The sequence below is a fragment of the Agelaius phoeniceus genome, chromosome 15 (genome assembly GCF_051311805.1).
Source record: "Agelaius phoeniceus isolate bAgePho1 chromosome 15, bAgePho1.hap1, whole genome shotgun sequence".
NCBI classification, from domain to species: domain Eukaryota; kingdom Metazoa; phylum Chordata; class Aves; order Passeriformes; family Icteridae; genus Agelaius; species Agelaius phoeniceus.
In genome coordinates, this window is record NC_135279.1 from 1,777,828 (window position 1) to 1,804,388 (window position 26,561).

The 26,561-nt window shown below is 59.6% G+C and overlaps 1 protein-coding gene across 5 annotated transcripts in view; it reads right to left on the reverse strand.

The window, feature by feature from the left end:
• The window catches only part of ABLIM3 (actin binding LIM protein family member 3), a 48,012-nt gene continuing 21,451 nt past the window's right edge, over window positions 1-26,561 (reverse strand). Inside the window, exons 2-22 of one of the 5 annotated variants that reach the window (XM_077186370.1) lie at window positions 17,344-17,481; window positions 14,434-14,617; window positions 14,224-14,336; window positions 11,929-12,055; window positions 11,743-11,836; window positions 11,373-11,460; window positions 10,834-10,892; window positions 10,541-10,612; window positions 10,032-10,187; window positions 8,505-8,534; window positions 7,911-8,040; window positions 7,035-7,133; window positions 5,608-5,658; window positions 4,243-4,362; window positions 3,532-3,596; window positions 3,110-3,257; window positions 2,561-2,590; window positions 2,130-2,188; window positions 1,458-1,518; window positions 790-1,328; window positions 1-255 (exon numbers count right to left, since the gene is read on the reverse strand). In XM_077186370.1, the coding sequence (XP_077042485.1) occupies window positions 1,138-1,328; window positions 1,458-1,518; window positions 2,130-2,188; window positions 2,561-2,590; window positions 3,110-3,257; window positions 3,532-3,596; window positions 4,243-4,362; window positions 5,608-5,658; window positions 7,035-7,133; window positions 7,911-8,040; window positions 8,505-8,534; window positions 10,032-10,187; window positions 10,541-10,612; window positions 10,834-10,892; window positions 11,373-11,460; window positions 11,743-11,836; window positions 11,929-12,055; window positions 14,224-14,336; window positions 14,434-14,617; window positions 17,344-17,481 (2,015 nt within the window). In that variant the 3' untranslated portion in view covers window positions 1-255; window positions 790-1,137. The remainder of the gene's footprint in view (window positions 256-789; window positions 1,329-1,457; window positions 1,519-2,129; window positions 2,189-2,560; window positions 2,591-3,109; window positions 3,258-3,531; window positions 3,597-4,242; window positions 4,363-5,607; window positions 5,659-7,034; window positions 7,134-7,910; window positions 8,041-8,504; window positions 8,535-10,031; window positions 10,188-10,540; window positions 10,613-10,833; window positions 10,893-11,372; window positions 11,461-11,742; window positions 11,837-11,928; window positions 12,056-14,223; window positions 14,337-14,433; window positions 14,618-17,343; window positions 17,482-26,561) is intronic. The other 4 variants (XM_077186373.1, XM_077186371.1, XM_077186374.1 and 1 more) reach the window with 4 other exon arrangements.

The window sequence follows — 26,561 nt, forward strand, 5'->3', positions numbered from 1 at the left end:
TCTGCAAGACTCCAATTCACTCTCAGGGGTGCAGGGACGGCCCCAGTGGCCTGTGCAGCCCCCAGAATCATACAGAGCTGCAATATAGAGATCTCTCTATGTATATATTTATAGGTATGTATATATTTATAGTGCCCTGGCTCAGAACAGCCGGGCCTGCTTCTTCAGCTCGTTCCTCTTCCACAGCGCCAGGCGGTCGAACTCGGCCATGGTCATGCCGAAGATCTGGTAGAATTCCTCCTGGGACAGGTGTCTCTGGGGAGAAACAGGAGGCTGGGCCAGAGCTGGGCACCTGCCAGGGGCTCTGAGGGCATCCCCTGCCCTGTCCCCACCCCCTGGGACAATGGGGTGACACCAGCCCAGCACTGCTCCCCTGGGAAAGGCGGGACCTGACTCCCTCCTGCCCCTGCCAGGGGCACAGGGGGGCAGCAGGAGCCCTGTGACAGTGCCCTGCCACTCGTGTGTCCCTGCCAGAGCCCTGTGACAGTGCCCTGCCACTCGTGTGTCCCTGCCAGAGCCCTGTGACAGGGCCCTGCCACTCGTGTGCCCCTGCCAGAGCCCTGTGACAGGGCCCTGCCACTCGTGTGTCCCTGCCAGAGCCCTGTGACAGTGCCCTGCCACTCGTGTGTCCCTGCCAGAGCCCTGTGACAGTGCCCTGCCACTCGTGTGCCCTGAGCAGACAGGGAAATGCTCCTCACACAGCCCCACACGCCGCGTGCCAGGGCCACCCCCAGTGGGATCAGGTCCCTGTGGGCCCTGATTGTCCCCAGTGCCAAGGGCTCCTCTCACCTCTAACCGGGTCCTGTCCACGTCTTTGGGCAGCTGGTTCCTCCCCCTCGTCTTCACCAGGAGCAGCTCGTAGGGGTAAATCTGCACAGGGACAGGGACACTGTGGGGCACCCTTGGGAACGAGGGCAAGGCCTCCTGCTGTATTTAACAGGGTTTGGGTGCCACAGCTGCCTCCAGGGCTTGGGTGGGACAAGGAGAGGTGGGAGCTGCTCTCAGGGTGACTCTGATCCACCCTGAAGCTCCATGGCGGCTCTGGAACAACCTGCTCACTCTGCAAAAGCAGGAATGACCCAGGAAACCACCAGCACAACCCCCCTGCTCTGCTCCTCACCCAGGGGACAATTGTGCTCAGCAGCACCTGGGGAGGGGCTCTAGTGTGAGCCCCACAGGCCTGGGATGGGGCTGCCAGGTCCAGGATGGAGCAGAGCAAAGGCAGAGGGCTGAGCTCCCCTCTGAAGAGCCTGGGGACACACACGGACCCGTGCCTGTGGCTCTGGCTGGTGGCCTCTCCTGGCAGCAGAAGGCTCTTACCTTGTACTCTGTGGGGAGAGCAGAAAGAGAGACGTGAGCCACAGCTCTGCTGCCACCACCCTGCCCTCAGCAGGGGCAGCCCCTCAGCAGGGGCAGCCCCTCAGCACGTCCCGGGGATGCCCCAGTGTCCCCCTCACCTCGCATGCCCCAGTTGACGGCGTTGGTGCTGTCGTAGTGGAACAGCTCCGCGCTGGGAGGCTGCAGGGGGATGGACACAGAGAGAGGGGCTGAGAGAGGGAGGGAGGCTCCCCCAGACGCTCCAGGGGCACCTCCCATGTCCCCAGGGAGGGACACCGAGGTCCCCACCCAGCAGCAGGGAAAGGGAGGCACCAGGAGGTGAAGTGACAGCCTGGAGGCAGCAGCAGAGCTGTGGATCCCAAACTACCCCCAGGATATAAAGCAAAGCTCTCCTGCTGGAAAGCAACACCAGCATCCCTCTGGCTTTGCCCTGTGGGAGTTTCGGGGCAGGCACTGCCTAGACAGGACACTTTGGACCCTAATCAATAACGATTATTAATGATAATAATCATTTTGGATTGGCACAGGGCAGCAGTGACAGCAGGGATGCACAGGAGGGGGAAAACAGGACATGCCAGTGATGGAGAGGGAGCACTGGGGGCTTGGAGGAGCCTGGGAGAATGGGGAAAGCCTGGGAGAAGAGATTTGGGAATGCCTGGGAGAATGGAGAGTGCCTGGGAAAATGAGGAATGCCTGGGAGATTGGGGAATGCCTGGGAGATTGAGGAATGCCTCAATCCTCAATCAAAAGGGCACAAGGGGGAAGGCCTGGCAGCAGCAGGAGGCACTCACCCTGTGCAGCCCATTCCTCCTGTAGGCAGGAAGGGAGGCCGACTTTGAAATGAGGGGATCTGCAAAGAAGGCACCAATTCCATCAGGGGAAAAGCAGCAATGAGCCTCAGAGGCCAGGACAGCCCCCACCCTCTGCCCCTGTGCTCCCAGCTCTGTCTCCTTCCAGCTCCAGCTCATTTCCAGCCTGTGCTGATATTCCTCTCCCCAAAATCCCCTTCCTGGGGCACCCTCCCACCTCACCTTACAGAGCTGCCCATTCTGCTCTCCCAGCTCCCCCACTCATCCTCTCTGCCCTGATCCAGCTCTGTCCTAACCCAGCCTTTCAAGGGCTCCTTTTGGCTTCCCTTCTCCCCTCCCAGGTCCCAGCAGCTCCTCCAGCTCCGCTCTGGATCCCCAGGAGAGGCTGGGGAGGGCTTGGGTCAGGCACTCACCGCTGTCAGCCAGGTAATGGGTGCGGGGAGCTGCAAGGAGAGCAGAGCTGCTGTCAAGGAGAGCCAAGCACCCCATCCATGCACAGCTGCCCATCCCCAGCCCCACAGACCCTCCCTGGGGCTCCCAGGAGCATCCCCAGCCAGCTCCACCAGGGCAGATGTGCCACGAGGAAGGAGAGCATGGAATGGACACAGGGCCATCTGTGCTGCCAGGCTCTCAAGTGGCCCCAAGGGCAGGGCTGGGGGCCCTGGGGGCTCTGTCAGAAGAGCAGGGCAAGCAAGGCAGCCCTGGGGTGCCAGCCCAGAGCAGGTGACAGCACCTGGGCATGGCTGTGCTGCCAGACCCCCAAGGGACCCCTCAGCCATTCCAGGCTGCCCCATCCCAGCTGGGGCACAGGGGATGGATGGAACCCTCCAGAGAGCAAAAGAGCCCAGCTCCCTGCCCAGCACCTCTCATCAGCCTTTCCTCATCCCATTCCTCCCTGCCCACCCGCCCTGAGGGGCTGGGGCTGTGCTGGCTGGGACGGAAGGACAGAGGGACAGCCTTACAGCCATTGAGGGAGCCCTCATAGCCCACTGTGTGCAGGGCCTCCCTGCTGCTGGCCGAGCTGCGAGGGGGGGTCCAGGGGTCTGCGTAGGAGTTGGAGCGAGCCTTCATCTCCTCCCTCAGGATCAGCCTCCCGATGCCACTCTGGATCTGCCAGGGGGGAAAAGCCACCTGCCACCCTTCCTGTGCCTGCCCAGCCCTCCCTGGCACCCCACAGAAGGGCACAGCATCCCCTGGCATGAGGCTGAGCTGCTGGGGGAGGCTGTCCCCTCCTTCAGAGCCCCTGCTGGGGGTGGCCAGGAGGGGACAGATGGCCCAGGGCCATGGGGATGGTGCTGGCACCCTCTTGGGTGGCAGAGCTGGGCTGAGCCTTCTCCCCACAGCCAGTTTGGGGCTGGCTGTGCCCAGCAGGGCTGGCACTCACCTTGTGCATGCCCCGGTCGTACCCATCCTCCTCACCCCCTGAGGAAAACCTCCGGGCCCGGGGAGCTGCAGGAGACACATCAGGGCTCAGATGGGGACAAAAGGGGACAGCCAGGGGGGAGACAGTCCCCAGCTGCATGGGGACACATCAGGGCTCAGATGGGGACAAAAGGGGGACAGGCAGGGGGGAGACAGTCCCCAGCTCCATGGGGACACATCAGGGGTCAGATGGGGACAAAAGGGGACAGGCAGGGGGGAGACAGTCCCCAAGTGCATGGGGACACATCAGGGGTCAGATGGGGACAAAAGGGGACAGGCAGGGGGGAGACAGTCCCCAGCTCCATGGGGACACATCAGGGCTCAGATGGGGACAAAAGGGGGACAGGCAGGGGGGAGACAGTCCCCAGCTCCATGGGGACACATCAGGGCTCAGATGGGGACAAAAGGGGGACAGGCAGGGGGGAGACAGTCCCCAAGTGCATGGGGACACATCAGGGGTCAGATGGGGACAAAAGGGGACAGGCAGGGGGGAGACAGTCCCCAGCTCCATGGGGACAGCTGGCTCCCAGACACTCTTTGGGTTTTGGGGTCACCTTTGCAGGTATCTCAGCCCAACCCCACTTTTGTGTCCAACTCAAAGCAGCATTTCCTCCCAGAAAAGGTGGAGCAGGAATGGGTTTCCCTTTCTCCCAGCCCAAGGGGAATTTGTTACCTTTGGGTGAGCCCTGGAAGGACCAGTACTCAGACTCAGAGTGGTAGTAGGGGTCAGGGGAGTAGGCAGGGCTGTACTTGGATGACTGAGCAATGTCCTCGCTGGTTTTGCTCTTCGTGGCTGCAGAGGGGGTGTCTGCAGAAGGAGAGGGCAGAGCCAGGGTGAGCATCTGCAGAGATCCCTCCCAAACCAAGGCAGATCTTCTTCCCTCCCCAGGACTGCCAGGGATTTGTGTCTGGGCACGGAGCAGAGCTGGGAATAATCAGTTTTCCAACTGAGGCAGACAGTGGGGACAGTGACAAGCAGGGGATGTCACTGAAGTGGCTGGGAAGGGACCCAAATGGCTGAGAGCCCACAAGGGCTGGCTCCTGCACCGTGCTCATCCAGTGCCAGCAGTGCCACCGAGCTGTGCTGTCCCCAGGAGGTGACAGAGGACATGGAAGAAGGCTCAGCCCCAGCAGGGACGGGGCTCTCTGGGTTCTGCCTGGGACACGTGGCAGCAGAGGGGCTCTGGCTCCTCATGGCAGGGACACACAGGGTGCTCAGGCTGGGGACAGAGCCTCCACAGCACATGGGGGGAGTCCTGCTGCACCAGAGGCCAGGAGGGTGACAGGGGAAGGAGCAGCAGGGCCAGGAGGTGGCAGAGCCACCGGCACAGGGACCCAGCAGGTACTTACAGCAGCAGGAGCAGGCAGCAGCAGGCGTGGGAGGTGGGCAGGAGGGAGGGGAGAGCAGGGAGAGAGAGGAGACACAGTTACTGCCCAGAGAGAGCTGCTGTCCCTCTGGGAGCAGGAGGGGACAGAGCCAGCCCCTCTGAGAGCCACCAAACACTGAGGGCCACCAAACACCGAGGGACACCCAAACACCAAGAGCCACCAAACACCAAGAGCCACCCAAGCACCAAGAGGCACCAAACACTGAGGGCCACCCAAGCACCAAGGGTCACCCAAACACCAAGAGCCACCCAAGCACCAAGGGTCACCCAAACACCCTCTCCAACCTGCAACACCCCCAGGCCTGTCACACGCTGGAGCAGCCGCCCAGAATGGCTGCATTTTCTCCGGGGCTGCATTTTCAACTGCAAATTGCTCTTTTCATCCCGTTCCTGAGGCTGCTCTGACTCCCCCAGCCACCAAGGCTCCCCCTCCCACAGCCATCCCTGGTGTCACTGCCAGCCTTTGCTGCATCCCTCACCACAGGGACGTGCTCCAAAGTCACACCTGTCCCCTGCTGAACCCTCCCTGCTGCCCAGAGCAGGAGCAGGAGCATCCCAGCAGAGCCCAGCCCCATCTCCCACGCAGCCCTGAGCACAGCGGTCCCCTCCCCGGGGTGACACGGGGACAGGGACAGACACACAGACCGTACCGTGCCGCTTGTAGATGGGCGGCTTCCTGTAGATGTTGCTCTCGCCAGCAGCTGGTGGGAGAAGAGAGAGAGAAAGGGAAGAAAGGAAGGGAGAGGGAGGTGAGTGCGGGCGTGCTGAGAGCGCACAGGACACGGCTCCTGCCGGTGCCACCACCTCCACGCCACGTCCCCATCACAGAGCCACCCCCGGGCCCTCCAGTGTACCGGGAGTGCCCCGGCAGGGACCCGGAGGGCTCCGGGGAGGCCCCGGGAAGGCTCCGGGAGGGCCCCTGGAGGGTCCTGGAGGGCTCCGGGGAGGCCCCGGGAAGGCTCCGGGAGGGCTCCGTGAAGGCCCCGGGAGGGCCCTGGGAGCGCCCCGGGAAGGCTGCAGGAATGCCCCGGGAAGGCTCCGGGAGGGCCCCAGGCCGGCAGCCCGGGCAGGGAGCGGTCCCGGCTGCCCAGGAGTGCCAGGACATGCAGCGAGCACCCAGCGACAGCATGCACCGGGGGCAGGGGCACAGCCTGGCAGCCAGGCACCGTTCTGGGGGTGCCAGCGCCGGCAAGAACCGCCTGCGAGCTACCTGGGGCGAGCCAGCATCAGCCAAAGCCTCTTTCCGCAGCACAGAGAGAGAAAAGAGCGAGTCGGGAGGGAAAGCGAGCTGGAGCAGGGAGGGGGCCATCCATAAACACCGAGCGGCAGGGCGGGGATGGGCAGGGCAGGGATGGGCAGGGCAGGGATGGGAGCGGAGCTGGGGGAGCCTCCGGGTGTCCTCAGGGCATCGGCGATGCCTTGGGGAGGGTGCCAGGCTGTGGGGACACGGGGAGATGCCCCGGCTGGGTGGCCGGTGCGGGGTTCTGACCCCGGCGAGAGGTGACGATGGGCAGCTCTGCCTGCTTCCCAACCCCCTGTCCCTTCCTGCCCGCTCCGGCCCCGTCCCCGTGGGCTCGGCGGGGCCGGGGGCGGGGGTGGCCCTTACCTGGTGGCCCCCTGCAATCCCTGCAGAAGGGCAGCAGGCATCTGGCAAGCCCAGCGGACACTGGGGGGAGGGAGCGGCGGGCCCTAGGGGGAGTATAAAATAGTCATCTGTAGCGGAGGGGCGTGCAAACGCCTCTGGCAGACACGCTCCGGCTGTGACCCTGGGGAAGGCAGGGATGGGGACAGGCTCTCACCAGGACACTCATCTCGGTGTGGGGGACAGTGGAGGAAGGGCAGGGAGGAGGAAGAAGAGGGATGCTGCAAGGATGGAGCAGACTCCGGGCGGCTCTGGGACCTCCGGGTGGCGATGGGGAGGAGAAGGAGGAGGGGTCCTGTTTATGGATGGCCTCTCCCAGGGGTAGATCCTGGCTCTAGGCAGGCGGCGGAGCTGGGCATGCGACACAGCGGGGACGGCACATGCGGGCATGCCACGGACACGGCTCCCCGGGCTGCGGGGCGCTCCGGAGCCTACCTGGGATGTGGAAATGCTTGGGCGCTTGGTATGAGGTTGGAGTGGAGGACCTCACATCTAACTGGCTATAGTAGGGGGAGCTGCGCCCGCTCTCGGTGCCTGCGCGGGGCCCAGCAGAAGCAGCCGTGAGTGACCGAGAGAGAGAACAAGAGGCAGAAGAAAATGGGTGTTAAATGCAGCGGTGTTAGAGCAGCGGCGGTGACCCGGGTGAGTCTGGGGTGACCGGGATCTGCGGTCCGGAGTGGCGCTGATGGAGCGGGGCCGTTCCCGCATCCCCGGTGCGGGGCTGGCAGGAAAGCCGAGCGTGCTGCAGAGGCAGTGAGGAGCCCCTGGCCGTGCAGGGGGCTCTCGGTGAGCTCAGAGTGTTCCGGTCCTTCCTCCACAGCTCCAGAGGACGGGAGACACGGCCCAGGCACGCTCTGCTCCCCGCCGTGCTCCGGGCTGTGCGTGTGCATGGGCACAAGCATCTCCTGCACGCCCCTCCCAGAGCCGCCGGGGCAGCTGAGGGCTCTTCACCAGAGCTGCATTCCCTGCCTCCCATCCCGTCCTGCCCGAGCCCCAAATTCCCCTCGGCCTCTCCTTGCTGCTCACAGGGGCACAAAGACCTCCTGCACATCCCTCCCAGAGCCACCAGGGCAGCTGAGGGGTCTTCACCAGAGCTGGAGGCCACCTGCCTCTCACCCCAAATTCCCCTTGGCCTCTCCTTGCTGCTCACAGGAGTTTGGAGAACAGAGGATGGGCAGAGCTGGGCACTGCTCCCACCATGGGCCACCCCAGGCCTCCTGCTGCCGGCCAGATGAGGAAGCACAGAAATCCCAGAGCTGTTTTTGCGATCCTCTCTCCCCCTGGCGGTGGGGCTGCAGCCCAAATCCTCACCTGAGCGGTAGAAGTGGTGGGGGGACCTGGGCATGGTGGGGGACATGCCCTGGCGGCTGTAGGTGGGGGAGTCGATGTAGCCGGGGCTGGAGGCTCGCCTCTGCCGCGGGTCAAAGCTCTCGTAGATGTCCTGGCGTGGGGAAGGCGTGGAGAGCGGGGTTAGACTGGCAGGGGTGCCCCACAATGGGGTCCCTGCCCGGGGGTGCCCTGTGTGTGACATTGGCAGTGGCTCCGAGTGTCCCCTGAGGCTGGAGGGGTCCCCAGCCTGCCCTGCCAAGGCACAGGCAGCACAGCCCAGGGGTTGGGAGCAGGTGACAGAGCTTTGGTGCCTGGAGATTGTCCCCTTGCCTTGAACTTGTTCCCAGTTACTGGGGCTGCCTCCACAGGGCAGCAGCTGCACCCTGGGGCCATTCTGCTGTGAAGGGCTTTCACCCTGCTCTCTTTGGGGCCTGAAGGACACAACAGCCCCCCTCCCCTGTCACCCCACACCCTGGGACAGCCACCAGCCCAGGGGGACGAGCAGCAGAGGCTCTGGGCAGGGGGACATCCTGGGGCAGCAGCAGGTGACAGACCCAGTGCCCACAGGGACATTACCTGTGAGTATGGGGAGAGGGTCCCCAGGGACTGCAGGCAGCAGGAGGCAAAGTGAGGAGGAGAACAGAGAGAGAAAGAGAGACAGCACATAGTTAGGAGGAGCAGGGACAGACTGGGGTCCCACAGCAGCTGGATTAGTCCCTGGGTTACACTGGGGGTGCAGGCAGAGCTGAACTGGGCAGGGAGCCCTGGCCAGGAGAGGAACTGGCAGGAGCAATCAGCAGCTGCCACCTCTCAGACACCTCTGTGGAGAGGGGGAGGCACACAGGGCCATGGCCACGCTGCCTGCACCATCCTGGTGGGCTGCAGGACACCAGGCTTGTGGCAGAACCTTGGGCTGGGGATGGGAGAGGGGCTGCTGCCAAATCCTCTTCAGGAGCTGCTGCCAAATCCTCTTCAGGAGCTGCTGCTCCTCTTGCAGCACCCTTCAGGTGCCCCCCTGTGTGAGCTCCTCTCCTTCCCTGGGCTCCCCCAGCAGGGCAGGCAGCACAGCCCCGTGCCTGAGCCTCCCCTGCTCCCAGCCCTGCAGGAATGCACTGCCCAGCCCTTCCCTGGCTGCAGCACCCACAGGGCAGCCCTGCTCCAGAGGTGCTCCAGAGGTGCTGTGCTGGCTGCCTGCAGGATTGCCTGCCAGGGGCCCTGCTCAGGGCTGTGAGGGTGCATTCCCTGCCCATCACTCCTCCCAGAGGTGCTCCAGAGGTGCATTCCCTGCCCATCCCTCCTCTCAGAGGTGCCCCAGAGGTGCTGTGCTGGCTGCCTGCAGGATTGCCTGCCAAGGGCCATGCTCAGGGCTGTGAGGGTGCATTCCCTGCCCATCACTCCTCTCACACAGCCCCAAGCTCACTGGGATCTCTCTGACTCTACAGCAGCATCACTTCACCTCCATCACTGACCCTCCCTGTGCCCCTGGGCCAAGCCCTGCCCCACTCCTGCCTCCCTGCATGGCTCCCCCTGGCATGGACAAGCCCCCCAGAGCTCTGGCCAGCCTGGGGCCCATTCCTGCCCCCCAGCAGGGCTCCTGCAGCCTCAGTACCTCCCCATAGCTATATCCATAGCTACATCAGTACCTCCCCATAGCTACATCAGTACCTCCCCATAGCTATATCCATAGCTACATCAGTACCTCCCCATAGCTACATCAGTACCTCCCCATAGCTATATCCATAGCTACATCAATACCTCCCCATAGCTATATCCATAGCTACATCAGTACCTCCCCATAGCTACATCAGTACCTCCCCATAGCTATATCCATAGCTACATCAGTACCTCCCCATAGCTACATCAGTACCTCCCCATAGCTATATCCATAGCTACATCAGTACCTCCCCATAGCTACATCAGTACCTCCCCATAGCTATATCCATAGCTACATCAATACCTCCCCATAGCTATATCCATAGCTACATCAGTACCTCCCCATAGCTACATCAGTACCTCCCCATAGCTATATCCACAGCTACATCAGTACCTCCCCATAGCTACATCAGTACCTCCCCATAGCTATATCCATAGCTATATCAGTACCTCCCCATAGCTATATCTCTCCAGCGTCTCGTCCGACGTGTATCTGTGATAGGGCTCGTAGGAAATGAGGTCAGGACGCTGCACCTCATAGATGGCTTTAATCTTGGGAAGAGCTGCCAGGTCTTTGTAATTAAGGATCTCATTATCCACTTTAGCCTGGGGAGAGGGAGAGACAGGCACAGGGATGGAAAGGAAGAGGAGGAGAGAAGGGAGGGGAGGCTGGAGCACAGTGTGGAGCTAGCACAGGGCAGACAGAGCTCAGTGGCACCCCAGCAGCAGGGACAGGTGAGAGGAGAGGCCTGAAAGGCAGCAGGGGAGGGCAGAGGAGCTGGGAGGGCAGGACTGTGCTGCTCCTGTGCCCCTGAGCTGTGCCATGGCACTGGTGGCACAGCGTGCTGCAGGGACAGGGGGATTTGTCTGTGCTGTCCCCAAATTCTGGGCTTGTCCCACTGAAGAGCAGCTCTGGCAGCTGCTGCTGGCAGCCCTGGGGAGGGGCAGGCTGGACTTACACAGATGACACGGTTTGGGGAGCCAATGCTGGAGCCAGGGGGCGAGATGGAGGTTTCTGACGTCCTTCTGTGCTGTGGAGGCACAAACGGGGAGGGCAGGTGAGGGCAAGGCAAGGAGAGATTGTTGGTTTGGGGCTGAATTTCACTGTCACAGCCCCAGCCACGGCCACCCACCATCCTCTGGGCAGCCTCAGGAAGCCACTCCAGGTGTGGGCACTGCCAGAACAGTCCAGCTCCAGCAGGGACTTGGGACAATGGCACCTGGGACGTGCCACCCTCACCCTGGTGCCTACCTTCAGCTTCTTCTCTGCCCTGGCTGCCTGCTTGCAGATGGGGTGCCACACCTCAGAGCCTGCAGGGCAGCAAAAGGACAGTGCTCACACACTGTCACCCCCTGCCAGGTCCCCCTGCCACGTCCCTGCCACCTCCAGCAGTGCCACAGGAACGTGCAGGGCAGCGGGGACTGAGTGTCTGTGATCAGGAATGGAGCAAGGCAGGGCCAGACCTCAGCTGGGACATTTGGGGTGGCCCAACCAGTTGCTGCTGGTTAAACCAGGTGACACCGAGCTGGGGACACCACAACACCCCCATCCTTTGGGCTCAGTGAGCAGAGATTGGGCTGTGCCCAGGTGTGCAGGGAGAGGAGGAGTTCCCAGCTCAGGGGCAGGGCTCATGCAGAGCAGGGGTTTCTGACACAGCAGCTGGAGAGCAGTGGGAGGGGGATCCCTGGCACTGCACACACACAGACCCTTGTCAGGAGGCCAGGGCCTGGCCAGGAGGTGCCAGGAGGACCCAAACCCCCCAGGCCCCCAGCCCTGCTGTCACACTTTACCTGTCAGGTACATCTCCTCTCCCTCTGTGAACATCTGGTGGCAGCGCACACATCTGGCACAGGTGGGGTGGTAGTGCTTCCCTCCTGCCTGTGAGGGGAGCAGAGAGGAGCCCTGAGCCAGGTGGACACGCTGAGCTGGCCCTGTCCCCTGTCCCTGAGTGACCCTGCCACCCTCACTGCTGCCCACAGCAAGCAGGTGAAGCAAACTGGGGTGGCCCTGGAGGCCTCCATGCCCCATGGAGAAACCAGAGAGGGCTTCATCCCCGCTGGAAACTTGCAGCACCTTCTGCTCTCCTGGAAACCTCCCAGACCAAGCCGAGCCAGGGGTCCCAGAGCAGCAGGGCACCCTCGTGCAGGACCAGGCACTCACCTCCAGCACGCGGCCGCTGATGTAGCGGTCGCAGGTCTCGCACTTGATGCCGAACTGCGCGTGGTAGTCGGACTCGCAGTAGGGGATGCCATCCCTGGGGACAGGCACAGAGGGGTGGGTGCCAGGTGAGTGCCAGGTGAGTGCCAGGCCAGCCCCTGCCCGCCCCAGCCCCGAGGTGGCACTCACTTGCTGATGTACTCGCCCGTGAGGATGACCCCGCACGTTTGGCACTTGAAGCAGCTGACATGCCACTGCTTCTCCAGGGCCAGCAGGGACTGGCCCTGCTTGATCTCCTCCTTGCAGCCAGCGCAGTCTGGGGGGACAGGAGGGGACGTGGGCACAGCAGGGACACCCCCAGCTGCTGTGGGACAGCCCTGGCAGTGCCCTCACCCCCAGAGGAAAGCCCTGCCCCGGAGGATGAGCCAGGGATGATGCTGTGTCACTGTCACATTTTCTGAAAAATCCCTTTGCCCAGGATTTTCTCCTGGGAAGCTGAGAAGCCTCAGAGAAAAATGAAAACAAGAATTATCTCATTAGCTTCTCCTGTGTTTTGCTTGTCCAGCTGTGTCAGGACTCTGGAAGGAGTCACGAGTTTTCATGAGTATCTCTAAGCCTTCTGTCTGTATCCTTTCTCTGTTCTTTGGTATAGTTTAGTATAGTATTCTTTTATATAATATAGATCATAAAATAATAAATTAGTCTGCCAAGAACATGGAGTCAGATTCATTCCTTCCTCCTCCGTCTGGGGAACCCTGAAAATACCACAATGCTGTTACAAACACCCTGCTCCTGAGGCAGCCTCGTGGGGATCATTTCACTGTGGCAATCTGTCACCTCTGCTTGTTCCCAGCACAGGAAACTTGGGACCTGAGGTACCTCTGGCACCCAGCCACAGCCCTGGGCTTCCCTCGGGGTGCCCAGTCTGAGCCAGGCCAGCTGGGCCTCAGGAACAAACTCTTATCTGAAGCACTGGAATGGCCCAGGGAGGGGCTGGGTCACCGTCCCTGCTGGGTTTCAGAGCCTGGACCTGGCACCCAGTGCCAGCGTTGAGCTGAGGAGTAGCTGCTGGGTCACAGCTTGCACTCGATGACCTCAAGGGTTTTTCCAGCCAGTTTCATTCTGTGCTGGGCTGTGGGAGGGCCCTGCTGGTCTGGCAGGTGCCCAAGGGTGGAAGTGTCCGGCAGAGGAAGGGCTGTGCTGTCCGGCCCTGCTCCGGCCTCCCTTCCCTTCCTCCCCTGGCTCCCAGCAGGAAGCACACGGGCCTGGAGCCCTGACCTTGATTCCTCCTTGTCCTCCCCTCCCCTGGGCTCCAGGGCTGCCTGGAGGGGGTTTTGTTTAACCCTGTCCCTGCCATGGGGGAAGCAGGAGCAGCCAGCCCAGCCCAGCCCAGCCCAGCCCAGCCCAGCCCAGCCCAGCCCAGCCCAGGCTGCTCTGTCCCAAATCCCTGCCTGGAAGATTTCTGAGCCCTGCACAAAAGCAGGATCTGCTCCCTCCTTCGGGTCCTGCAGGGCTGGGGCTGCAGGGAGAGGCTTCTCATGCTGCTCCTGGGGATGCCTTCCCTGTGGAATGCAGCACAGCTCCCTGCCACCCTGCTGGTGGCACTGCCAGCGCCACTGGGGCCACCAGGGAGGGACAGGCTCCGTGTGCCTGCAGCTGCTGTGAGTAGGGCAGGGTGTCCCCAGGTAACCCCAAGGCGTGGTGTCCTCAGGTAACCCCACTGCAGCACCAGGAAGGGGATGGGGAGGGAGAGGAAGGAGGGAGGGAGGCAGGGCCTGGCTTGAAGATGAGGGAATTCCTGTCCTTTGGCTCAGTCCAACCCTGCCACGTCCCCTCCATTGAGGGCTGGGGGAGGGAGGCAGCTTGGGGGGCTCACAGGGCGTCCATCAGCACCAACCCTGCCACCACCGTGGTGACTGGGTGACAAGGAGCACGGTGACACCCAGTCCTGGCTGCAGGACTGTGTCAGGCACTGAGCTCCAGGGCAGGAAGGGAAGGTCCTCCCAACCTGGGGTCAAAAGCAAGGCCAAACCCACCCTAAGGAGCTTGTCCATCACTCCAGCTGACTTTTAGGGGATCTCTGGGGTTCACCAGGGCAAGGGGATGAGCAGAAAAACCCTTTCAGTGCTTGCAGAGCCAGCAAGGAACACCAGTGCTGTGACAGCCCCAGGGGCATTCCCAGGGCACCCACTTGGACACAAGGCAACTGACTTGGAGCAAACCCAGCTCCAGAACCCCCCATGAGCTCTGCCAGGGTGGTGGCACCTGCCCAGGTCACCAACAGGCCAGGGCAGTTCCCAAAAGCAGCTGCAATCCTGGGTGGAGCTGCAGGACTGCCCTGTCCCTCCTCCCAACCCTCGGTGACACCCTGGCTCTGCAGGGCTGCAGGGGGACCCCAAACCTGTCCTGTCACCCCAAAGCTGCCCTGTCACCCCTGCAGGGACACGTGGCCCCTCTCTGTGCACCCAGCACAGCACAACTTACGGCTGGGCCCGTGGATCTTGATGGGCTTGGTGCTGAGCAGGGCCTGGGAGCAGTTCTGGCACACGCAGTCCTTCCCGCTGAACGTCACCTTGTCCCCGATGGGGAACGGCTTCCTGCGGCCAGGGACACGTGGGGAGGGGTCAGCAGGACCCCCAGGGCCAGCAGGGAGCTCAGCAAGGGCTCTCAGAGGGGCCAGCAGCTGGCACTGACCTGCAGGTGCTGCAGACAAAGCACTTGGGGTGGTAGGTCCTGCCCAGGGCAGAGATGACCTCGCCGGTGATGAAGTCCCCACAGCTGTCACAGCGGGTCCCGTAGAGCTGCTGGTAGTCCTGGGTGCAGATGTACTCCTGGTTCTTGAAGAAGAAACCTGACTGGGCCAGGTCACAGCCACACACTGAGGAGAGGACACGCAGCCATCAGGGTGGGTCCCTCACCAGCCTCCTGCAGGCATCTCCAAGGGCTTCCCTCACCTCCTGCAGGCATCTCCAAGGGTTTCCTATCTCCAAGGGTTTCCTATCTCCTCCTGCAGGCATCTCCAAGGGTTTCCTATCTCCAAGGGCCTCCCTTCCCTCCTGCAAGCATCTCCCAGGGTTTCCCATCTCCCAGGCTTTCCCTTCCCTCCTGCAGGCATCTATCTCTGAGGGTTTCCCCAGTCTCCTGCAGGTATCTCCCAGGGTTTCCCATCTCCCAGGGTTTCCCATCTCCTCCTGCAGGCATCTCCCAGGGTTTTCCATCTCCCAGGGTTTCCCATCTCCTCCTGCAGGCATCTCCCAGGGTTTCTCAGCCCAGCCGAGCTCTGGGCTCTCCCAGCAGATGTCAGTGTCGGGCTGCGGGATGGGGCCGCTCCCGCAGGGATCCCAGAGCCGGCAGGGAGCCCCTGCACTGCAGCGCTCCTGCAGCACGCACGGACGTGGGCACAGCCTGGGCATCCCCTCCCTGCGCTGCCCTGCCCGGGGCTCAGCCCCTCCGTGGGGTGAGGAAGATGAGCACAGGGCTGGGAGTGCCCCGGGACAGCTGGGGAGGGGCGTTGTCCCTGCCGCCTCCGTGCTGAGCCACCTGCAGTTCCATGGAGCCCTGCCCTGATGGGAGCAGCTCCTGGGAACACTCGGAGCTCTCCTTGCTCGCTTTTCCATGTGTCCAGCCCTGCTGGCTTCCTCCCTGCTGTGGGAAGTGTGGGTGGTGCACAGCCCATCACAGGAATCCGAGCAGACGTGGCCAGCCCTGGCCTCAGCATCTCCTCCCTCCCTCCCTCCCACGGCCTCTCCAGCCAGAGGGACCTGCAGAGCAGCAGAGCCTGGCACTGGGGTGGCACAGGGTGGGCACCATTCCCAGCCCGTCCTGCAGGGTGACAGCGTGGGGAGGGCCCCTCAGAGCCACTGGGCACCCGCTGGCACAGCCCACATGGTCTGGGCTTGTCCCTCAGCCCCCTCTGTCCTGTCCCTGGGTGGCAGGGGACAGCTGGAGCTGCTGCAGGCACAGGGAGCAGCTCCTGCCCTGTGCAGCCTCCCCTGGCCCAGCTGCTCCCTGGGGCTGGGTGTCACAGGCATTCTGGGATGAAAAATCCTTTCTTTAAGATTTTTCCTCCTGAGAAGCTGAGAGGCTTCAAGAACAAAATGTAAACAATGATTATCTGCTGCTGTGGAATGCAACAGGTAGATCTGTGATTAGCTCAGGTTAGATGTTTTTAATTTATGGCCAATCACAGCCCAGCTGGCTCGGACAGAGAGTCCCAGACAGAGCCTTTGTTATCATTCTTTGCTATTCTATTCTTAGCCAGCCTTCTGAGGAAATCCTCTCTTCTATTCTTTTAGTATAGATTTAATGTAATATATATCATAAACTAATAAATCAGCCTTCTGAAACATGGAGTCAGATCCTCGTCTCTTCCCTCATGCTCAGACCCCTGTGAATGCTGTCACAGCTGGGGTACCCAGCAGGGGAATTTGGCTCTCCCTAACACCCTGTCAGCAATGAGGGACAGGCCAGGAGCTTGGGGACAGCATCAGGAAACAAATGCAAGGTGAAATGAGGCTGCTGTGTGCCCTGTTTGCTGTGGAACAGCCCATCCCATGGCTCGCTCCTGTGCCAGCTCAGCGGGGCTGGAGCCAGCCGGAGGTGGCAGGAGGTGAGAGCTGCGAGGGAAGGTGAGACAGGAGGATTTCCTCTCATTATTTATTCCCTTTCACTTGGAAATCAGGCAGTGAGCTCTGCCAGGCTCTCCCTGCTGGCTCCTGCTCCCTTTGAAGCTGTCTGAGCTCTTTGTCTGGATGATGCTCAGCTCCTGCTGGAGCCTCCAGGCCGGGCTGGGGAAGGGCAGCGAGCTCAGCACAGGGCCCTGCAGGTGCAAGTCAGCCCTGAGGGCATCCCAGGACAGATCCCCCCTCCCAAAAACCTGGGGCTGCTCCCCACCACGGGGGACGGGGCTGCAGCAGGGCGGGGACAGCCTGGGCAGTGTCACCTGCAGCCAACCCCTCTGTTCTGGCAAGGAGCAGAAGGTGGCCAGGGGGATGGGGACCATGCTTAGCACAGGCAGCTTGGAAGAGGCCTTTAAAGAGCCCTGCAATGGGGAATTTTACAGCCTGCAGGAGCTGCTTGAGAGCAGCTGCTCCCATAAAGGAGCTGAGCAGCAGCAGCAGCAGCTCTGCACCATGAGCTTTACAGCCCTGCAGCTCAGGAGCATCCAAAGAACCTCCCTGCTGCACTCCTGCCCGCCCTGGGGGCACCAGGGCCCAGCTGCATCCATGGGCAGGTGGCAGGGACGTCACAGGGGTGTCACAGGGGTGTCACAGGGGTGTCACAGGGGTGTCACAGGGCTGTGTCACCCAGCCCCAGCTCTGTCAGAGCTGCTCTGGGCATCTCCCCACCTCTCAGCCAGGCTGGCAGTGCCTCCTCCCCCTGCTCTGGGAGCAGCTGAAGGACACAGTGGCCCCCCCAGACACAGATGGGCACGTTTGGGACCTGCAGGCTGCTCCAGGGAGGTGACACTGGACACCCAGAGGTGTCACTGGCATCACTCAGGGAAGGCAGATGTGCCACACCACCTCCCTCTGCAGCTGCCACCCCTGTCCCCAGGGCTGTGGGACAGCCCAGCCAGGAGCTTTTTGGGGGCCCTGGTCCTACCTTGGCAGGTGAAGCAGCGGATGTGGAAGTGGTTGCTCTGCACACGCACGACCTCGCCCTTGCAGGTGTCCCCACAGCGGTAGCACTGGATGGCAGAGGAGCTGCTCCCAGGGCTGTAGGGGTTCTGCTGGTAGGGAACTGCTGGCAGCAACGGGGGAGAGCAGGAGGAGAGAGGGGAAGGCTCTGTTAGGATGTGGGACATGGCTGGGTGTCACTGCACTGAGCTCAGGCCTGGCTGTGGCAGGGCCAGCACTGAGGGACAGCACCCCAATGGTGTCACCATCACATTCTGAAAAATCCCTTCACCTGGATTTTTTCCTGGGAAGCTGAGAAACCTCAGAGAAAAATGAAAACAATTTTTTTCTGAAAAATCCCTTTGCCAGGATTTTTTCCTGGGAAACTGGGAAGCCTCAGAGAAAAATGAAAACAAGAATTATCTGATTTGCTTCTCCTGTGTTTTGCTGCTTTGGAATGTGTTTGGACATTGTTTACCCACAGGTGATTGTTTCATTGGTTTCATGTGAATTGTTTTAATTTCAGGACCAATCGCAGTCAGGCTGTGTCAGGACTCTGGTAAGAGTCACAAGGTTTTCATTATTATCTTTTAGCCTTCTGTCTGTACCCTTCCTGTATTCTTTAGTATAGTTTAGTATGGTATTCTTTAATATAATATAGATTATAAAATAATAAATTAGCCTTCTAAGAAGACGGAGTCAGATTCATCATTTCCTTCCTTCATCTGGGAACCCCACAAACACCAGACAGTGACTCTGAGATGGGAGCCCAGCCCTCTCTGGATTTATTTGGGATTTCCCTGCCCACAAAAGAGGCTCAGGGGCCTGCAGTGCCAGACTCTGTGCAGGGCACCCTGTCCCTGCATGGACAGCCAGGTGACAGCATCACCCCAGAGCTGCCCAGTGCTCTCCTGTCCCCAGAGCAGGTGCACAGGGCACTGCTGTGCCAGCCCTGCTGGTGCTGATCCTGAGCAAGCTCTGAGCTGGCAGCAGCTCAGGAAGGAACTGCTGGGGTTTTGGAGCTTCTTGTTTGTGAGGATCTGGAGGAAGGAGGGATAGGTCAAGGAGCTTTCAAACACCACAACAATGGAGTGCCTGGCCCTGGTGGGGCTGTGACCTCCTCAGCAAGGAGAGCAGCCCAGCCCCACTCAAGGAGAAAAGGAGACTCAGAGGTGACCTTATCACTGTCTTCAATGTCCTGAAGGGTGGCTGTGGTCGGTCTCTTTCTCCAGACAACAACAGACAGAACAAGAGGACACAGTCTCAAGCTGTGCCAAAGGAGATACAGGCTGGAATTAAGGAGGAAGTTTTCCACAGAAAGAGTGATCAAATACTGGAATCATCTACCCAGGGAGGTGGTGGAGTCACCATCCCTCGATGTGTTTAACAAAAGCCTGGATGTGGCACTTGGTGCCATGATCTGGTTGAGGTGTTAGAACATGGGTTGGACTCAATGATCTTAAAGGTCTCTTCCAACCTAGAAATTCTGTGATTCTGTGAATCCCTTCAGAGCAGGGAGGTTCTGGGGGCTGCAGGGAGGGCAGGGCAGGAGCTGAATTCCTCCTGCTGCAGGCAGTGCTGGGCTTCACCTCCACTCCTCACCCCTCTGGGACACGCACAGGGGATGCCCAGCAGCCTCGCCCCACGCTCCAGATGAAACCCTCCTGCTGTCTGAAGGCAATTCTCAAACACATGGAGCAAACAGAGCAATTCCTGCTCTCCCTGCCCCTCCCAGGAGTGCCTGGGCTGGGCAGGAGCTCCAACCAGGCTGACACCACGCCAAGCACCACAGGATTTATTTGCTGTAAGATTTCCGACAGGGAGTCGCAATCTGGGCAGGTCAAGCAGCAAAAAGGAGGATTTCACTGGGCCAGAGCTTCTCTGACCCAGGGCTGAACTGCATTCCCAGGAACAGGAGAAGCAGCTGATTGAAAGGCAGCCTGTGAAGTCCCTCCAGAGCAGGGAGAAAGGGCACAGGACAGAGGAGATCACTCATCAGAGGCTCCTCGCTCACCCAGGGGCAGATCAAGTGACAGGGAACAGAAACAGCCCATTATCAGCTTCAAAAGCCGAGCAAGAGAAGTCAAAATGACATTGAGACTGTGGCACAGTAAAATCCCATTCCCTGTGCCAAAGGCCCAGGGCCACAGGGGCTGAACCCCCTGGAGCAGAGCTGCATCCCTGGAGCTGCTGGGAATGGGCTGTGAGGGAGCCCCCAGTGCCTCCTGCACAGCTCAGACCCAGCCTTGGCATCCTGGAGCTGCTGGGAATGGGCTGTGAGGGAGCTCCCAGTGCCTCCTGCACAGCTCAGACCCAGCCTTGGCATCCTGGAGCTGCTGGGAATGGGCTGTGAGGGAGCCCCCAGCGCCTCCTGCACAGCTCAGACCCAGCCTTGGCATCCAGGAGCTGCTGGGAATGGGCTGTGAGGGAGCCCCCAGTGCCTTTTGCACAGCTCAGACCCAGCCTTGGCATCCAGGAGTTGCTGGGAATGGGCTGTGAGGGAGCCCCCAGCGCCTCTTGCACAGCTCAGACCCAGCCTTGGCGTCCAGGAGCTGCTGGGAAAGGGCTGTGAGGGAGCTCCCAGTGCCTCCTGCACAGCTCAGACCCAGCCCTGGCATCCAGGAGCTGCTGGGATTTCCCTTCCCTGCGAGCCCAGAGCTCTCAGAGGCACCTGAGGCACTGAAGGACACCAAGTGCCAGCAGAGGAGGGACAAGGCCTGGAGCCAGCCCAGCAGAGACTAATTAGTCTAGACTTGAATCTCTCTGAGGTCCCAAATAAAAGGAAGGGAGCAGGGAACCCCCACCCAAGAGCCAGCAGCCCTGGGAGCAGGGATCCAGCACCTCCTGTGATGGTTGCTGCTGTAATGGGTGCCCAGGGGCTCTGCAGCTGCCTGAGGGGACCAAGGATTCCCTAAAGCTGGAATAAATCAGGGATGTTGTGTGCAGGGGTGTCCAGCAGAGCAAGAGTTACAGAGCTGAGCCTTCCTCCCACGCACCCACAGCTCACACCCTGGCCCAGAACGAGCCAAGCCCTGGGACACAGCCATGGAAATCCACAAAGCTGGAGAGGAAAGCAGGACAGAGGCAGGGGGGGGAGCCAGGAATTCATAATTCATCCACACTGAAACATTCACAACAAAGAAGGGGGGGAGACCAAAATAAAAATAATAATAAAAATAAAAATAATAATAATAGGAGACTCAGAGGTGACCTTATCACTCTCTTCATCTTCCTGAAGGGTGCCTGTGCTGAGCTGGGGGTCAGTCTCTTTCTCCAGGCAACAACAGACAGAACAAGAGGACACAGTCTCGAGCTGCACCAAGGGAGATACAGGCTGGAATTAAGGAGGAAGTTTTTCACAGAAAGAGTGGTCAAATACTGGAATCATCTACCCAGGGAGGTGGTGGAGTCACCATCCCTCGATGTGTTTAACAAAAGCCTGGATGTGGCACTTGGTGCCATGATCTGGTTGAGGTGTTAGAACATGGGTTGGACTCAATGATCTTAAAGGTCTCTTCCAACTTAGAAATTCTGTGATATAATAATAATAATAATAATAATAATAATAATAATAATAATAATAATAATAATAATAACAATAATAATAATAATAATAATGTGTCGGAACACGCAGGCATCACTTGGTGCAGGCTCCTGGTCTCCAGGGAAAACTTCCTGGTGTCCATAGCAACACATCCCAAACCCTTGCTGCTCTGATGGAGAGGAGCTGAGGATGGCAAAGATGCTTTCAGCTGTGCTCCAGAGCTGGCTCTGAGCCATCACTGCTGGCTGTGCCCATGGGGACGGGTCAGGACCCAGCTCAGGGCACCCTCACCCTCCTGCTCAAAGCTCCCTGGTTTGTGCTGAAGGCCCAGGCCAGGCTGGAATTGTGTCCAGGAACATTGGGGCATTGTGTGCAGGCAGCAGCTGCCCGCCTGGTGGCCCCGTGCAGGAAGTATTACACAGCCCCAGCTGAGCGGGGCAAAGCTCATTACACCAAATAATCCCCTAATAATGTAAATAGCATTAGTGGCCTCGCAGGCTGGGACACAGCAGCCCTGCAGAGGGGGTGGGAGCTGCCCAAGGAATGCCAGAATCTGCCCCCACTTTGCTCAGAGCTGGCTCGTGCCAACAATTCCCGGGTTTGTGCTGCACTCTCAGTGCAAAACATGCCCGGGGCAGGGCTCCTGTGGGGCTGTGCCCATGTCCTGGTGGGCTCTGGGTACAGCCAGGCAGGGAGTGCCACAGGGCTGCGTGGGCACGGGGCAGATTTGCCAGTGATCCGGATTACGGTGGCACCTCCGGTCAGGGATTGCTGCCCTGGGGTCAGGCAGCGGTGCCAGTGCCCAGCCAGGGGGGGAGCTGGGCAGGGGACAGTCCCTAAACACCCCCAGGGCACAGGGGACAGCCCCAATGCACAGGGGACAGCCCCCAGACACCCCCAATGCACAGGGGACAGCCCCAATGCACGGGGGACAGCCCCCAAACACCCCCCCAATGAACAGGGGACAGCTCCCAAACAGCCCCCAGGGCACAGGGGACAGCCAGTTGGTGACCTGGGCAGGGGACAGCCCCCAAACACCCCCCAGGGCACAGGGACCCTGCCCAAGGGCTGCTCTGAGCTCACAATCTGCAGCTCCCCTCTGCAATGCCCTCCTTGGCTTCAGGAGGGTCAAGGACCTTGTTTGGTTTCCTGAGCTCTTCCTGCCCCTGTCCAGCCTCCAGCAGGATGGGGAAATGCTGAACCTCTGGAACACTCTGAGCACTTCAGGAGTGGAAGGATAACAGGGGATCATTTCCATTTGGAGGCCTTGCTGCTCAGCACCAACACAAATAGCAGGGCACAACAAGCTCAGAACCAGCTCCTGCAGCAGCTTGGGTCCCCCCAGGCAGCCCTAAACCCCACAGCCCCACATACCCGAGCAACAGCAAACCAGGAACAGCTTTCCCTGAGCACCCAGAGGCATCTTTAAAGATCCATCCCTCCTTCTTTACAGGGATCAGAGCAGGTGATGCCCCTTTCCCACCTATTTCCCTCTTCCAGCCCATTGGCCCTCCAGGAAGGTCGATCAGGGATGAGCTGCTCCAGGTGGGGTTTGGATCATTATCCCCAGGGAGCTGGAAATTCCCACCCAGCCCTGCTGCCAGCACGGCTGTAACACAGCATCTCCACAGGAAGATGGGCATGCCTGGCCTAATTAACAGTAATTAACAATCACACAATGCTGGGAGAGCCACAAGTGAAGGGGACTGTGGCAAAGCAAAGCATTCACCCTGAGATTAATAAGGAGGGGCAGGGCCACCATGGGAAACTGAGTTTGGTGGGTGCAGGGACTGAGAGCTGGCACCTGCTGCAAAGGGATGGATCCTGCCCTGGGGTGTGCAGGGAGCTGTGGGTGTCACCATGGGATGGATCCTGCCCTGGGGTGTCACCATGGGATGGATCCAGCCCCTGGGGTGTGCAGGGAGCTGTGGGTGTCACTATGGGATGGATCCAGCCCTGGGGTGTGGCCAGCTGAAGGAGATCCCCTTTTGATGGAACAACACCCTCTGCTTGCAGACAGGCCCAAGGGGCAGAGCAGACCCTGCCAGCTTGGCAGAAGGGGCCCAAAGAGGAGTTTTTAGGGTTTAAAATGTAACCCAGTGTGGTAATGGAATGATTCTATAGGCTGTATGTAAATGCTGCAGGATTTGTATCTTGGACTAGATTGGTCAGTGAGAATTAGAATATTCAACACAGAAGAAGATTTATGGTATTGTAATGGGAACCTCGCTCTCTTCCCGTCTTTCTCTCTCTCTCATCCTCTCTCCCCCCCTCTTCTCTCAGTCCTGCTCTGAGCTGTGCCTGGCAGCTCCAAGCTGGGCCCTTTGCAATAACCTGCAAGTTCCAAGACCAGAAGAAGATTCATTGTATTGTAACGGGAACCTCGCTCTCTGATCCTCTCTTTTACTCTCTCATTCTCTCTTTACCACACTCCTGCCTTCTCTCTCTTTACCTCTCTCCCTCTCTCAGTCCTGCTCCAGCTGTGCCTGGCAGCTCCCAGCAGGGCCCTGCACCCAGGCCCTTTGCAATGAACCCCAAGTTCCAGCCCTGGCTGCAGAGATCTCTGCTCTCCATCCATCCTGACCCCCAACACTGCTCCACTGCAGGACCCTGCACCCCAATCCCCTGCAGGGGACCCGGCTGGCTCTGTAGCCATGATATTTTCTGAACAATCCCTTTGCCAGGGTTTTTCTCCTGAGAAGCTGAGAGGCCTCAGAAATGAAATGCAAACAATGGTTATCTGCTGCTGTGGAATGGAACAGGTGCATCTGGGATTGGTCTCATGTGGTTGTTTCTAATTAATGGCCAATCACAGTCCAGCTGTCTCAGACTCTCTGGTCAGTCACAAGATTTTATTATCATTCCATTTCTTTTCCTTTCCTTCAAGCCTTCTGATGAAATCCTTTCTTCTATTCTTTTAGTATAGTTTTAATCTAATATATCTAATAAAATAATAAATCAGCCTTCTGAAACATGGAGTCAGATCCTCATCTCTTCCCTGCTCCTGGGAGCCCAGGGTGAGGATTTCCCCTCAGGCAGAGCTGAGCTGTGTCCCAGGGCTGCTGGGGAGGAAGGCTGGGAGCTCCAGGGCCACGGGATGTGGGTTTTTCTCATCAGCAGCAGGGCCAGAGGCTCCTGCCTGCTGGGCTGCAGCCCCAAGAACGCCCTGGGAAGGAAGGGCAGGATGGGCTGGCAGGCAGTGATGCTGCTCCTTCAGCAGGCAGGGAGAGCCTGGGCCGTGCCCTCTGGGGCTGCCCTGAGCCCAGAATGTGCCTGCCCCAGACACAAACCCCAATTAACCAGGCTGGAAAACACCTCAGAGTGCAGGCCAGGTCCCTGTGAGGAGGGGACAGCAGCACAGAGCTGGGTGAGTGACACAGGAGAGGCTCAACCAAACCCCCTGAGGTAAAGGAAGGGCCCAGCGGGACAGAGACCCAGGAGAGGCTCAGCCAAACCCTCCTGAGGTAAAGGAAGGGCCCAGCAGCACAGAGCTGGGTGAGGGACACAGGAAAGGCTCAGCCAAACCCCCTGAGGTAAAGGAAGGGCCCAGCAGCACAGAGCTGGGTGAGGGACACAGGAAAGGCTCAGCCAAACCCCCTGAGATAAAGGAAGGGCCCAGCAGCACAGAGCTGGGTGAGGGACATAGGAAAAGCTCAACCAAACCCCCTGAGATAAAGGAAGGGCCCAGCAGGACAGAGCTGGGTGAGTGACACAGGAGAGGCTCAGCCAAACCCCCTGAGGTAAAGGAAGGGGCCAGCAGCAGAGACCCAGGAGAGGCTCAGCCAAACCCTCATGAGATAAAGGAAGGGCCCAGCAGGACAGAGACCCAGGAGAGGCTCAACCAAACCCCCCTGAGGTAAAGGAAGGGCCCAGCAGGACAGAGACCCAGGAGAGGCTCAGCCAAACCCTCCTGAGGTAAAGGAAGAGCCCAGGAAGCAGTGATGGCCAGCTCTGGAGGTGAACTGAGCCCTGCACGGCCATCTCAGTGCTCAGGCACTGCTTCCATGGAGCTCCCACAGATAAAATCCATTTCCACCAAGGAGAAAACGCCAGATTTACCTCTGGACAAAAGATTTTTCTCTGTTGATCCTTCCCCCCAGTGAAATGCAGAAGCATCACGTGGTTCCTTATTTAATCTTTACATTTTTAAGCTGGGGAGGGCTGACAGTGGCTAGGAGGAGGCCAGGAGTGAGGGGAGACCCTTGGAGTACTTCTGGGAATCAGAAGTGGAATGGCACCAGTCCTACTTTTACTGCAATTGCTGAAGTTAGGACCAGGCAGGATGTTGGGTGGGTGAGCTGGGAAATATCTCACTGTCCAGTGTGTCATGCATTGCTCATGCTGGAGAGCAGGACAAGGGCACAAGCAGCTGCTGGGGTTAGGAAGTACTTAGTGGCAGCTTCAATGGCTTGTGGGTGGTGGGATTTTGAGATTAATTTTGATTAATTTTGATTCTGAGTGCTCCTGACGAGCTGAGGACAGGCACCAGGGATCTGCAGTGGGACAGCCTGAGCCTGCAGCAGCTCCAGCTGCTCCTCCTCTGCTGGCACTGAACCCCTGAGGCTGGGACAGTGCCTGGGGGCACCCAGAGCAGCCCCTGGGCTGCTCCCAAACCTGCCAGTCAGCTCAGAGCGTGTTCCAGGCAGGATTAGAGCCCCTCCAGCCCATGCCAGCCTCTCCTGGCTCCCAGGCAAAGCCATCTGTGGCTTACAGCTAAAACCCCTCCCCTGTCACAGCTCCTAATCCAGCCCTAGGCTTCCCTAATTAGATCAGCACCAATTATTGCCCCCACCTGGCCCACAGTGGCCCCTTGGCCCCCGCTGCTGCCGCTCCCTGGGTGGGACACGGGACACAGAGGAGCCCTGGTGAGGGTGGCACCAGGAGCTGGAGTGGCAGTGCCACCATGCAGAGGGCACGGGAGGCTGGGCCAGCGCTGCCTCCACGCCAGGGAGGGAGGAACGCCCTGCACTGGGAGCTGCAGCAGGGCTGCAGGGATGCCACAGGTGCCCAAAAAGGTGCCAGGGCCTGGTGAGGGCAGGGCAGCACACTGTGCCAGGCTGGGAGCTGGGTGACACGGGGACACGCTGCACAAACTGACAGGAGGGAGGCCACAGACACCCAGAGGAGACAAAGGAGGGGAGGAGACAAAGGAGAAAAAGCAAGGGGAGAGAAGGAAAATAAAAACCAAACCAAACCAAAACAAAAACCTAAAAAAACCAAACCAAAACCAAACCAAAACAAAAAGCTAAAAAAACCAAACCAAAACAAAAAAAACCCAAAAAACCAAAGAAAAACACAAAAAAACACCCACAAACCCCAAAACAAAACAACCCCCCCCAAAACCAAACAAAAACAAAAAAACCAACCAACCAACAAACACCAAAAAAACCCACAAAAAAAACCAAACAAACCCCCCCCCAAAAAACAAACAAACAAAAAAAAAACCCAAAAAACCCCAAACAAAACAAAATAATTAAAAAAAAAAAAATCAACCAAAAAATAAAGCCAGGGCCCTGCCTGCACAGCAGAATTTGCTGCTGGCTGCGTTTGTGGAAATTATTCTCCAAATGAGTGTGGAGGAAGCTGTGATTGTCTCCCAGGCTGACCTGGCTGCAGAGCTGCCCCTGCAGGATGTTTACTTCCCACACAGGCAGGGCTGG